General features: G+C 33.5%; 1 protein-coding gene and 1 pseudogene across 1 annotated transcript; one reads left to right on the forward strand and one right to left on the reverse strand.

Moving 5' to 3' along the window:
• Nucleotides 1–3,606: 3,606 nt before the first annotated feature.
• Nucleotides 3,607–6,107, forward strand: LOC106767458. The gene is made up of 5 exons (XM_022779481.1): nucleotides 3,607–3,710; nucleotides 4,454–4,508; nucleotides 5,097–5,296; nucleotides 5,367–5,418; nucleotides 5,773–6,107. The coding sequence occupies exons 1-5, from the start codon at nucleotides 3,607–3,609 to the stop codon at nucleotides 5,812–5,814; spliced, it is 453 nt and encodes a 150-aa protein (XP_022635202.1). The 3' UTR covers nucleotides 5,815–6,107.
• Nucleotides 6,108–9,678: 3,571 nt separating this feature from the next.
• On the reverse strand, nucleotides 9,679–11,384 carry LOC106768915 (annotated as a pseudogene).
• Nucleotides 11,385–13,511: the final 2,127 nt, after the last annotated feature.

A 13,511-nucleotide genomic window follows, 5' to 3' on the forward strand; every position in this document is an offset into this window, starting at 1 on the left:
GGGTACAGTGGAACTCCGTTGAGGCTGGGCAGTAGAGTTAAATTTGTCCTCTTGAAGCTTGGCCAACTCCGCCGCTTCCGAAAACGACACTGGCTGGAAGGCGAGCACCTCACGCTGAATGTCGGGACGAAGACCAGAAATGAAACACTCAAGCAAAAAAGAAGGAGGAACGTCAGTGACCCGATTTGCAAGGCTTTCAAAGTCATTGAGATATTGCAAAACAGTCCCAGTCTGGTAAAGCTTGCAGAGTCGTCCCTTCACATTCTGAAAACGAGATGGAGCAAAACGTGTTTCCAACGAGTGTAAGAAATCCTTCCAAGAACGAAGGAAGTGATTTCTCTCCATCCACTGAAACCAACTAAGGGCAGGTCCATCCATATAAAAGGAAATGATCTGAAGACGATCGGCTTCTGGGGTTTGGTGATAGTCGAAAAAACGAGTAACGACAAAAATCCAGTCCAACGCGTTGGACCCATCAAAACGAGGACAATCCAACCGAATCTTGGGAGTTTGCTTCGAAAAGGAGGATTGCGTTAAGGGTTTCTGTTTGAGGGAAGCAACCTCGCAAGAAAGATCATCGATGCGAGCGGTGAGTCGTGACACTTGCTCAATGAGAAGGTCTATTGCAGAAGGTGGAGAGGTCGTCATTGAAAGCACCAAATGATAGGTATTAGAGTGAACAATTTTGGTATTCGAGGTACCAGGCCTCCAAGCAAAGAAGATAGAATTTTTGGTAAATGATATCCCCTTTTCCAAGTTTTATTACCATATTTATATTCTCTGCATCACTAACGGTTTATCCGTATATCACGGTAACCACGTAAATACAGTAAGAAAAGGTTCTAACAGAAAAGATTCTCACAAAACAAACATGATACTCTCTCTCAATGCACATATTCATCCCAATCTATGGGTCTCCTAATATTTCTCTTGGGTCTAGCAGATGGTCCACTCTCCTCCTGGATGCATATTGTATCATTATGACAACAATAGTAATATTAACTTGTGATGTTTGGTTTTGATAGCTATGGTTATTGGTTTTGGTTGAGTCTTTTTTTACCACACCTTTAGAACCCTAGTTCAAGAAAAAACACCAGGAGCTCTTAATTTGGGTTTGTGTGAAGTATAAAAATTATTTGAAAAGTGAACAACGATAAGTTTTTAAACGACCATAACATTCTTCCAATTGTCTGATTTGCTGTTATTATATATGGATTTAGGATATAATTTTTTTTATATAGTGGGAGCTTGCAAAGCCGCTTTTTATATAGTGGGAGATTTTCTAAAAAATGTCGTTTTTTATTTTTCAAAAAATTATTTTGGTTTTTTTTTCAAACTTTGTAAAAATATTTAAAATAGTTAGACTTTGAATTTTGATCTATTTTTTTGTGGGAGCTTTTCATGATATTTTGGTGCTTTAAACAAGTTTTCAAGTCATTTGGAGTTGTTTTCAATATACCTATTTCTACCCTAAAGCTTAGATGTATAACGTGTAGTACATTATGAACAACAACAAACAAAAACAACAACAACAAACAAGTTCTTGAAAACAAAAACGAAAGCTAACCTTCAAAAAAGTGGATTTGTCGAAATAAAGTATTGCACCAATAAGAAAGAAAGTAGAATGCGCCTATGAAGGTGTCGCGCTAAGATAACATGAATGAATTTTCAACCTCCTACTCAAATTTTTATTGAAATTAACATATAGTGTCTGATTTTAGGGAATTTGACGTTTTATAACATCTTGACGTCTAATTCTAGGACATTGGACGTCATACGTAAGTACATTTTCACCTTTGCACCAAACATTTTCACGAAATTTACCTAATAGGATGTTGAATTACAGTCCTAAACAAAGTCTTATTACCATTTGACGTCAAAGTATAGTCCTAAACCACGTATAATAATTGCATTTATTTACAAAAATGTCATCGGTCATTTTTAATGTTGGTTATTCAGTAGTTAGACATTAAACACGTGATGTTATACGATGTGTTTGTACCAGTGTTGTTTGTGTGTTTGTGAATGAAATTATCGTGAGTAGATGATATTGCAAATGTTCTAGAGACATGATAGATTCGTGAGACGATGAGAAAAATTTTGAGTTCTTTAAAAAATTATTTTGATATTAACTTTTGAAACAAAGTAATTGTAGTTGTTTTATTTCCTTAATCATTTTAATTATTTTTGGAATGATGTAATTGAAGAATTGAAACTATTATATTTGAATAAAATATACATGTTGAAAGATTAAAGTTTTAAAAAAAATATGTTTTCGCGTTAAGAAAAAGTTTTGAAATTTATGGATGTCACATTTATATTTTGAGATAATTTAGTCACCTATACACAAAATAATTATTTTTTAAATTTACAAATTATTTAAAAAATATTAAATATTCAAATTTTCAAAGTTAAACATATATTAAGATTGAATAATACCTTATATTAAAATATTAAAGAGAATTAGCAAACTAAAATTAGCATATTGCACTATGACGTTATTAAAACGGATAAAACGACCAAAAAGCGACATAAAATCATATATTAAATAATTTATCTCCGTTAGTTGTATCTGAATTAGGGTCTGTGTTGCCTGCCTGGCGGACACTATGCTTCTCTATATTCAAATTTTACTTTCTCGTTCATTTCCCTCCTTCCTTTTTTCTATTTCGAATTCGCTCCTATTCTTCGCGCGCTTCTGCCATTGTCGCCTTTCATTTGCGATTGCTCGAGCCTGGGTCACCCTTCAACCCATTGCCCCTTTCTTGCACTTCAGACACAACCCCCTTCTTCTTCAATCTTTTCAAAATCTTTTTTTTTTCTTTTTCAATCCAAAACCCTATTCGAANCCAGTTGAGCCCCAACACTGTTGAAGGCGATTTGGCTGCTCGATTGTGGTAGCTGGTACGCTGGTTCGTTCTTCTTCGTTGGTAAGAAGAAATCTGAAGGTTTTGCTGTTTGTACTGCGACTCTCTTTATGAAATTTGGATTTTAGAAAGATAGTTATTTTGTGCAGAGTGAATGGTGCGTGACTGATTCGTTTCTCTATTTAGAGATAATAATGCTGGAATATTGGTAGAATGAAAATTAGAAGNGAGTGTGGCTGAATNTAGGGCTATGGTATTTTAACCACATTTAAAATGAATGAAGTCAATCTGGTATTTCTGTTCTCAAGATAGGTCATCGATTTGATCTTGTTCAGTTTATTCAACTTTTGTTGTTAGCACATCCATTGATTGGAATTTTAATGTGACGCAGAGGTATTCAGGAAGTGATTTGCATGGTGTCAGTATTTAATTCTTTAATTCTTCTAATTTATTTTTTTCAAACGTTTCTTTTTATAAGGCGACCATTCTACATATAAATTTTTCCTAGCATGTATAATTTCAATCACATTTGCCATATTCATGGATGGATGCTCCAGTCTCTGTTCTCTAGATTCTGCTCTAACTCCAAGTGATGGTATTCGAACGTTATTAGTGAAGACATTTTTCTCTTCTTTTCTAACGAATGTCTGAAGGCATATTATTATCTGTTATTGTAAAATGTTGAGAAACTTGAAGGTTGTGACTTAGAGTTGCTAAACTTTTATTATCGATTATGAGAATGGATTCTATGGAACCTGTATATTCTTTAGACATTGCCTTTCATAAAGAATATAGTAAATATGTACCTTACACTTTGATGAATTCCTATATGCCATTGGTCTGGTATATTGAAGAGAAACATTGGGCAATATGATTATTTAAATTTTACTTTTATAACTCATTTAGAATGGCCTTGAGGATTTGGTTGTACTTACAGAATCTGTTTTTTCTTTATATCTGTGAAAATTCACCCTGAAATTCGTAAAGAATGCTGGGACCCTGAGCACTGGCCAAAGCATATACTTGTCCAATATACATGGTCTGTGTCATTTTAGTTCCAGCTNTGTATGTACACATTTTATATAGTTTTGTCAATNTTAATTTTTTGAAGTTTGAACAAATTTATTGTTATGGAAGCCGTTTATATAATTTACTTGCATTTAAGGTATTGGGTTATTGATGATGATATAGCAAAAAAGTTGTAATTTAAATAATTAGATTGTAATGTTTATGGGGGAACATTTACTGTCACTACATGGTATGTTATCTTGTTATTTTCTTTCTGATTTGCAGTGCACCAACTTGATGACAAGCATCATCTATTTATATACATGTAGTGTAGGCATTAGGTGCATCTAAATCTCTAGTAACTTTTTTCCTTCAAATATAATGTGTGTTCTTAACTCTTATAACAGTCGAAGTATTTATTAGAACACTTGAATGAACACATAGTGCTTTGTGTCAGGTGGTGGTAGACATATGAACTTTCTTTGCTCCTATATGTATTAGTCATGTTCATCATTTTGAATAATATCATTGGTTGGGGAAAGGAACGATGGCTTAGTATGCTTTTTGAAATATTTCAGGAAGGAGCACTCAGATAGATGTGACTTCAGGATTTTTTGTTCTGTTTTGGTTCAGGTAAATAAATACCTTTCTCCCTATTCTTTGCTTATATGGTGCATATTCAGCGAGAATATCTGGTGATTGTGAGAAATTTGGGTTATTACATCCAAATAGGCTGTCCTGTTTATTTGTAGTTGTTATTAGCGTTGGTTAGCCCACACTCTCTTTAAATGATTTTTATACTTGGCATCGGTTGTCCCGATCTTTATATATCTCTTATGTATGTCAAACATTCTGTACTAGTTTTTGAACAAGAAAAATTCTGTATAAGTTTGGTCTTTTGGTTCATTAGTGAAGCAACAATCTTTNCGGCNGAGTTTCCGGCTGATTATTTTCCGGCGGAGTTTTCGGGATTATTTTCCGGCGGAGTTTCCGGCTGATTATTTTCTCGCGGAGTTTTCGGGATAATTTTTTTTTTTTAATTTTTAGAATAATTTCTTGGAAAAACATAAGGGGATCTTTTTTTTTTATTTGGCTTCCATTGTCTTGCTGAACGGGTTTTCTGTTGAAGCTTTTACGGGGGCTTTTGTTGATGCCGATTGTGAATGCTTTCTCGTGATAATATGAAATATCTATATAGTGTCCATTCACCGAGACGAGCANAAGACAGTGGAGATTCGATCTTGTCTTCTTTCGCTTGGTTTCCCCAGGTGGTGCGGTTGGGGAGTAGAGAAGGCTCGTCGAGACCTCGATGCCGGGTCGTTCCAAAGTGACTTGCGCCTTCATTCCTTCATCCCCAGGTTGCAGAAGGAAGTGCAAGAACTCAGTGCGGAAGGAGGTCTCTGCTGCTGCATAGGTGGAGTGTGAGTTTTTTTTCCTTACTTTTATTTGTACCTGGTATTGTGTCTCTCTTCTCCTAACCATTATGCACAGTGGTAGAATGTTTGGCTGGGTAAAGTCTCGCTTTGGAGGTCTTCTTCTGCATGTAAGTAGTTCAAATAGTATATTTGGTTTCTCATATAATTGCATTCACTTTTACTTTAGAAGTCACTATGATCCATATCATTCATTATAATCACACTGGATATGCTTCACTATTTATTTGTAAATATTTTTCTTTTACGAGACATGATGTTTTCCATTTAAATCATAACTATGTTAAGGTAAATCATAACTATGTTAAGGTAACTTTTATGAGCTTGGCATAAATATTTATGCTGTAAAAATATACTCTGCTGCGGTTAATTTGAATGTTACTTTTGGAAACTTCACTCATAATCATGAATCAATTAGGAATGAATTTTGTTGTCATTTCCTCATATAGCTTTGTTTGCTGCAGCTGGAGGTTATTCAAGGATTTTGTGACCCTAACCCTACATAATATGTTGATAGTGAGAAAACAGAGCCAAATGTAATTTTCTATTAGAGTTTGAAATCAAACAACAATAATTTCCTGGACATTGATTCGGTGAAGGGAGAGTTCATGAAGATTATAAAGAATGGCTATGTAGGTTCTCCTGGAAGGATGGAGATGTCCATCCTGTTATCTTCTCAACTGCCAAATTGATGTTAAGAAAAGTAATCCACTCTTTTATATTAACTTATTTGCAATGTATCACCAGTTTCTGTGAGGATTATAATGGCTAGATCTATTTTATTTTGATTTGTCTGTTATCTTGTTATATTATAGACCTGTATATTCTATATGATATGGTGTATTCTATATTATATTGTAAGTATATGATAAACTCCGTGAACCACAAACAAGGACTAAATTGAACACAAATTACGTTCTTTAGGACTACATTGAACATAAAAAGGACTAAATTGAACATAATTACGATCTTTAGGACTATATTGAACAGAAAAATAAAATGGGGACCAGTTTGAATATTCGTAACCAAAACTGGGACAAACAAAGGTATTTAACCTTAAATAATTCATTCGGTTCAACTCCTTCCCACAATTTTTTTTTTTGTTTTAAACAATTTCTAAAATTTATTTTGGAATATCTGTGAAGTTGGGTTTCTTGTTTTTCTGACTTTGAGAAAAGTAATGAATGTTAAATAAAACATGTAATGATTATTGTTTTTCTTAAGTGTAGACTTTGTGATAGTCTATATTATCTTTTCAAGGAGTCCGTAGGGTAAAAGAAAACACGAAAGTATCAAAGGTTAGTGTAAGAATAACATAGGGAAGCTAACGGTTTAACTATTTAGTTGTTTTAACCGTTTCAATTTTTTTTACTTGTTTAGAAAAAAATATAATTGTGATTATTGTATTTTATAACGGAGGATATGATTGTAAAGTGGTAAGGAAGATGTACAGTATAGTAAATATTAAAGATCTTTGGGATAGTTTTTTAGTTTTAAATTTTTTCTTTTCAATAAAGGTATGTTTGTAAAATAGTGTTTGTTTATTCTTTTATTAAGATTTCAAATGAGAGATGAAAAAAAATTATTTTAATTATATATTTAATGTTAATTATAGATTTTAATGTTAATTAGGTACTGAAAAATTGAAGTAGTATAAAAAGTAAAAGAAAATAAGGTTGTGCGTGACTAAATTTGTCACAAATAAACCTTATGTTAATAATATCTAGAACTATCTGGATAGTTGGCAAAGAACCTGATTGATAGGTTCAATCATGATTGTCTAGGTAAATGGTAGGAAACTATATTAAAAGGTTCAACTAAAACTGCTTAAGCAAGCAACAAGGAACTACATTGAAAGGTTCAAGTTGGATTGCATAGGTAGGCGGCAAAAAACTACAATGAAAGGTTCAATCAAAACATTTTCATAGTAGTATTATTATCAATTTCTTTTATTTCTTAATATTACAAAAATCAAAATGAACTTTGTCACACCCGGGCACTGACGAGGATGAGAAGTGATTGTCGGTGCAAGAGGCACGAAGTGCAAGAGACACAATGATAGGCTTCTAGTGGGAGGGGTACATGGAAGAATCGAACTAGGGATGACATAAAAATATGTACCCGCAGGTATCCGCAGATAAAATCCGTCACGGGTATTTAGTACCTGCCAATAAAAGGTATCCACGGGTAACGGGTATTTTAATACCCGCTTGTTAACGGGTCGGGTTCGGATATCACACTATCCGTACCCGGGGGTACCCGCAACCCTCCTAGAGAATGAAATTTCAATTTTACCCTTACTCCTTTAAATTATTTTCTAAGCTGTTGTAACCCTAAATCTCATTGCCGTCACAGTAGAGAAAATCTCAAGGTTTCTTTTTTTCTCCTAAACTTAATGGTTGGATCTGTGCTTTCTCTTTCTCCCTCATCACACTAAAGCCAGAAGCTTGGAGGTAGTGGCAGCTTGGAAGCGGTGAGGCGCTAAATCTGCAAAGTTTCCTTCCTCTTTCCATTTCTGTTTCGCCTTTCAAAGGGAAAAAGATTTGAGAGTCCCACCTTTTGCCTTGTGCCGAGACCAAAACCTCGACTCTGGAACCAAACGCCCAGAAAGCCTCAGAACCTCCATCTTCAAAACCAGCAGATCCTCCGAGTCGGATACAAATATGCCGCCCAAGCCAGTCAAAATGCCTTAGCCGTTGGAGCACGAGAAGCCGGCATCGAGCCACACCAAGTCGACTTCCGGTGACAAGCCAAGCACGTGAAATGGCGTGCACGGTGTAACGCCCCGGCAACTTACAGGGACTGCTGACTAGGCTTTCCAGTGTGCTTTGTCCTCACTCACACACTTTCCGAGAAAACTTCCCGGAAGGTCACCCATCCCATAATTACTCTAGGCTAAGCACGCTTAACCATGGAGTTCTTATGAGTTAGGCTACCGAAAAGCAAATGCATTTGTTGATATGAGTAGTCAAATCAATTCCTTTAAGCTATCCTTCAACTGTATAGTCCCATACCTATACAATCTCCAGATCCCTCTCATTCCGGTATATGTTCGATTCGTCCATGTGCCCCTTCCACTCGAAGCCTGCCAGGAGCTGCTCCTTGTCTGTGCCCCTTGCACCATGCTTCTTGCACCGACGATCACTCCCCACCCTCGTCAGTGCCCGGGTGTCACACACGGTGTGACGGTGGTCGAAAAACAGAGAACACGAAAGACTTCTTCAGCTTGGGGAAGGATGTGCAGTGTGACGGCTATTATTCAAACTCACTAGATGGGGAGAAAAATGATGACTACTCAGCAACCCTAAACCCTAAAGAATTGTTTGGGCTTGGCCCAATCTCTTATGTAAGAAAACCTAAAAAAAAGTTTGGATCTGTTCATTTTGAAGAAAAAATTAATAAAATATTATTTTTTTAAAATATTATTGGGTTAAAATGGGTATCCAACGGGTATCCGCAGATTGGAAAAAACTCGTGGATTTTTTTATGCGGGTATCCGGTAGGTAGTGGGGCGTGTACGAGTATAATTTTTTACATGTGGGTCGGGTTCGGGTATCACACTATCCGTACCTGACCCGACCCGTTGCCATCCCTAAATCGAACATACACCAAAATGAGAGGGATCTAGAGACTCTATAGGTATGAGATTATACAGTTGAAGAATAACTTATAAGTTGTCGAACATTACATTCCATTTGCTTTCGATAACCTAACCCATAAATTAGATATTCCTTATAAGTTGTCGGACGTCACAAACTTAAACTTAATAAGATGTAATTATTGCAAAGTTTTGACATAAATCATTGAATTATTTCTTTTATTTGACTTACTTATCCCACTTATAATGAAGATAACTTAGATTGACACGTAGTCTATTTTATAAAATAACAATTGTATGTATAAAGAAATAAAATTTATTATAATAAATGTTAACAAATAAGTTATTAAACTATATATGCATATTAGAATTTACATGTTAAGTCATTATTAAATTTATTAATATCTTCAATTTTAAAATTAAAAGTAATTTTTTATTATATAAATAAAATCGAATTAGTTTTTTTTTTCCTTCAAATCTCTAAAACATTAATAGTAAGTTATTTCACACAAAATTAATTTCTTTCTCTTAGTTTGAAACAAAGTGATTATAGTTTATTTGATTAAATTTTAGGGTAATGATATTTTGACAACATTTTTTGACAACTTTTTTTACAACAGGACACGTGTCATCACTTTATTGGTCTATTTGAATTTACGTTTAAAAAATATTTAAAACGGACCAATCACAAGCTACCACATATGTGTTGTCAAAAAATTGTTAAAAAAGTGTTGTTAAAAGAAGTTTTTCCTAAATTTTATGTACCTGGAGCCTAAGAGTGCAACTTGTAAAGGTCAAAGCACCTCTGGGTAATTGGAGTTTGATTGTGTGTCCAAGTTCATAAAATCTTGCATGAGTGAATAGGCTTTGTTCTTGTACTTTCTCCCCCATGTTGGATCAATCTTTGCAAGCACTGCAATGGCATAAAGAAAGTACCCCAGATGGTACTGGTGATCATTGTAAATCCCAAATCCAAAATTTGCAGAAACATCATCAGATCCTTTATATGTAACAATGCCACCCCATTTGTCATCATGAAAGAATCCATTCACCTTGAAAGTTCCATCCAACCATGACTCAATCGTGTCCTTCAGAAACTTGCTAACCTTTGGAATCACATCATAGAAGAAAACCTCTTCCGCTATCAGGGCCAGCCTTGCAGCCCTAGCAATGTATTTTCCGTAATAGTAAGATTCAGTGGTCTCCATTTTTAGAGCCTCAACATCATTGACAAGCGTAGAAACAATTTCCTCTTTGTTTTCTTCTTTGATACCCCTTGAAGAATGCCATGTCAGTGAAACTGGATCAGTTTTCAGAATCCATGACTTGCCTAAAACACCAACAAGATCACCATCTATGCTTGTGTACTTAAACTCATCAAGAACAGAAACATCAATGTCTGTAGAAGAGAGAAGCTGAAGATGGAGAGGATGTGCTAATAGTAACAATGCACCAGACCCTTTTGTTTCCCATCATATTCCACAGAAAAAGGGTTCTTCAATCACAGCATTTCCTGACACAGGGTAAGTGAAACTACACAGGTCAAGAATGGCCTCGCTTTGTGGATCAGAGTTAGGGAGAGGGGCTATGCGAATTGTGCCAGAAAAGGCCTCAGAAGTGATCTCAGAAGTGGTGTGAATTACCTTGATTGGCGAGGAAGCATAGAGGAGCCATGTTTGGGCATTGTTAAACTTAATGGTGAACTTGTTAAAGGAAGTGGATTATGTGGTATCCAAGGAGACAATGGAATGGATGATGGTGATGGAAAGAGGGGTTGGTTGAGTTACTGAGACTGTTAAATAAGGGCTTCCCCTAATGAGGAAAAAGGTCAAGTTTGAAGAAGGGATTTATAAAGTGACACTGAGATCACTTAAGGAAGAGATTGTGTGTTTTCCAGATGAACTTTGCTTAGAGGAGATGGTGAGATCAGGGTTAAAGACTTGGTATATGTTAGTAGCAGTGGAAGTGCGAGAAGGGTATGATAGAGAGAGTGAAGAGTTGGAGGATTTGATGAGGTAGGGGTGAATGTATTCAGGTTGGTCACCATTTTTTAGGACAAAATTTTGGAAGAAAGAGTTTGTAGGAAGTGGAGATGAGACAAGGTTTGAGGAGAAGAAGTTGGAAGGGTCAGGGAGGACATTGGATTGTGTCTGTGGGAAGATGTAAGGAGTGTTGTGTTGGTTGCTAGCCATTGCTTTTGAAAATGGTGTGTGTTTGTGATAGGGTTATGTTAATCAATATGTATGAATGGTGTGTGATTGTGTTTTTGGTGGTGATGGTTTTGTAATGTTTCGTAACCATTATATACGAATCTTTTGTGCATTGAGAGTTACTCTATCTACAACTTGGTTTGGTATTAAATTATTAGAAGTAGGAGAGTGGGGTTAGGGTTTTGGGATTTTGGTTATGCTTGTGGGATAGTTGAGCTTAGTGTATTGATTTTAACAAAAAGTTAAGGAGAAGGGTTTGTTTTGGTTTATTGAGAAATGGGATTAAAGATTGAATGATGGAAGGATGGGAGTAAAGAGGATTTTAATCATTGATGTTTGAGTAAGGGAAGAGGATCTTAGGAGGAAAGAGATGAGAGCATAGTGTCTCTTTTATGTTTCTTAGTCGTTTTGCTTAAGTGCTTCATAACCAATTGCACAAGTTTTTATCAAAAAACATCTTTTCAGTTTAGTTTAATAACTTGTAGTTAAGAAGGATTAAAAAAATATTAAATTTAAAACACCTAAATTTTTTATATTTTATTTTTTTCTTTTTTAAAAAATATAAAAATATACATTTTTATAATATTCGATATCAAATTAATATAAAAATATGTAATTATCGTTGCTCGAAAAATTAATATTAAACTATGAGATGTTGAAAATCATTATAAAACATCAAATATAATACTTTCAGTGCAAAACGTTAAAATCATATTGAAAATCATTAAAAAAAACTAATGATATATATATATATATATATATATATATATATATATTAATTTCTTAACTTGTGAGCAACAAATTTAAAATATTTGTTTGACATCCAATATTGTAGTTGATAAACACTTTTAGGAATAATATGGTTATTAGAAAAGGAAACTTTTTATATTTGTAAAAGAAAAAATATTAAGTAATGAAAGAGTGAATGTAAAGTAGGTGTAAAAATTTATTAGATGTAAAAAAAGTGAAATTCTAAACAAAATTATCAAAAGCCTCCCCTACGATTTGTGTGTTCCATAATAAAGACAAATACATCATTATTAATACAAAAATACTACATTCAATTTTATAGTTTAAATGTATATTTTATTATAATTTGATATATAATTATTATTTTTAATTATATTTTCACTATAAAAATAATGGTGATTAACTATCACAATATAGTATCAACTTGAAAATAGATTCTAATAGAGTTGGCTTCATCGACTTTATTGCAACACTATAATTATTTCAAGAGAGAGTACAACAAACAAATTCTAAAATTGATGTTCATATTTATTAAAATAAAAGAATAACAACTTATATTTTTACTATAAAAATAAATCCAAATTATACTTTTAAAATTAAATATTAGTAATAAAACATAAATTTAGCCTACATGAAAATAAAATATAATAAATTGTACTTTATTAAGGGATACAATATTATATTGTTTTTTTAATAGTTTGAGGATTGATAGTACAATGCAAAAGTTGTAAAGAGACATTTGATATATTTATTAAAATCAATATGAAAGTGTGCAAGAAAGAAGGTGGAAGGTCTTGGAGTTGAAGAGTTAGATCGAAAATATTTTGTTATAAAAGACATGATTTATTAGGAATATCTCTTGAGGGTGAATCAAATTAGAAAAAGAATAAACAGATCAATATGATAAGAATAGAAAAGAGATGTGTCAAGACAAATTGAATCGAGAGAAAGAATTGTTAAAGCATGGAAAGAAACTTAATTGAGATGAAATGTATTATATTAGGAAAAGCTTAATCAAGATAGAAAGACGTAGAGAGAAGAGCAATCAAAGCATAGGTTAAAGCTAAATAGAGAAAAATAGTTATGTGCAATAATCATTAGAGGATGTAGAATCAATTTCAAACATATTATTAAGAGTTTCTCCTACATTACCAAAATGACAAATCCAATATTGATTGTAACAATTTGGATCAATACTTTTGTTGATTTCCTTTATCAGTTCTTATTTTATCTTTTGTAATTGACTTTACTACAATTTACATTCCTGCAAAACCTTTATCTTTATTCTCTTCTTCATCTACTTTCTTCTCCATTTTCATCTTGTTCATAATTTCATCTCTAAATACAAAAAATTATCAAAAATTTGATTATTGGAAAGAAACACACAAATGGTTGATTGAAGTCCATATTAAAAAAGAATTGAGTAATTTAAAAAATTTTGTGACTTTGATCCATAATATAAGCACTTAAACACTTTAAAATAGATTGAAAAACTTATAAGTGTTTTAGACCATGAAAGACAAATCCGCTTAAGTAGATTAGGTTTATTGAGTGATATTGAAAAAGCATCCAACCATAATCCTCGAAAAATAATATCAATAAAATTTATTGGATGGTTAAAGATAAATTGATTACAATAGTAAAA

Source organism: Vigna radiata, chromosome 1 (genome assembly GCF_000741045.1).
Source record: "Vigna radiata var. radiata cultivar VC1973A chromosome 1, Vradiata_ver6, whole genome shotgun sequence".
Taxonomy (NCBI): domain Eukaryota; kingdom Viridiplantae; phylum Streptophyta; class Magnoliopsida; order Fabales; family Fabaceae; genus Vigna; species Vigna radiata.

Bases quoted from the DNA above. Each gene is read 5' to 3' on its own strand.
- LOC106767458 (XM_022779481.1), top strand. From the start codon at position 3,607: ATGGATTCTATGGAACCTGTATATTCTTTAGACATTGCCTTTCATAAA. The intron at 5,297-5,366 runs GTGAGTTTTTTT...CATTATGCACAG, and splicing joins TGCTGCTGCATAGGTGGAGT to TGGTAGAATGTTTGGCTGGG. The intron at 5,419-5,772 runs GTAAGTAGTTCA...TGTTTGCTGCAG, and splicing joins TTGGAGGTCTTCTTCTGCAT to CTGGAGGTTATTCAAGGATT.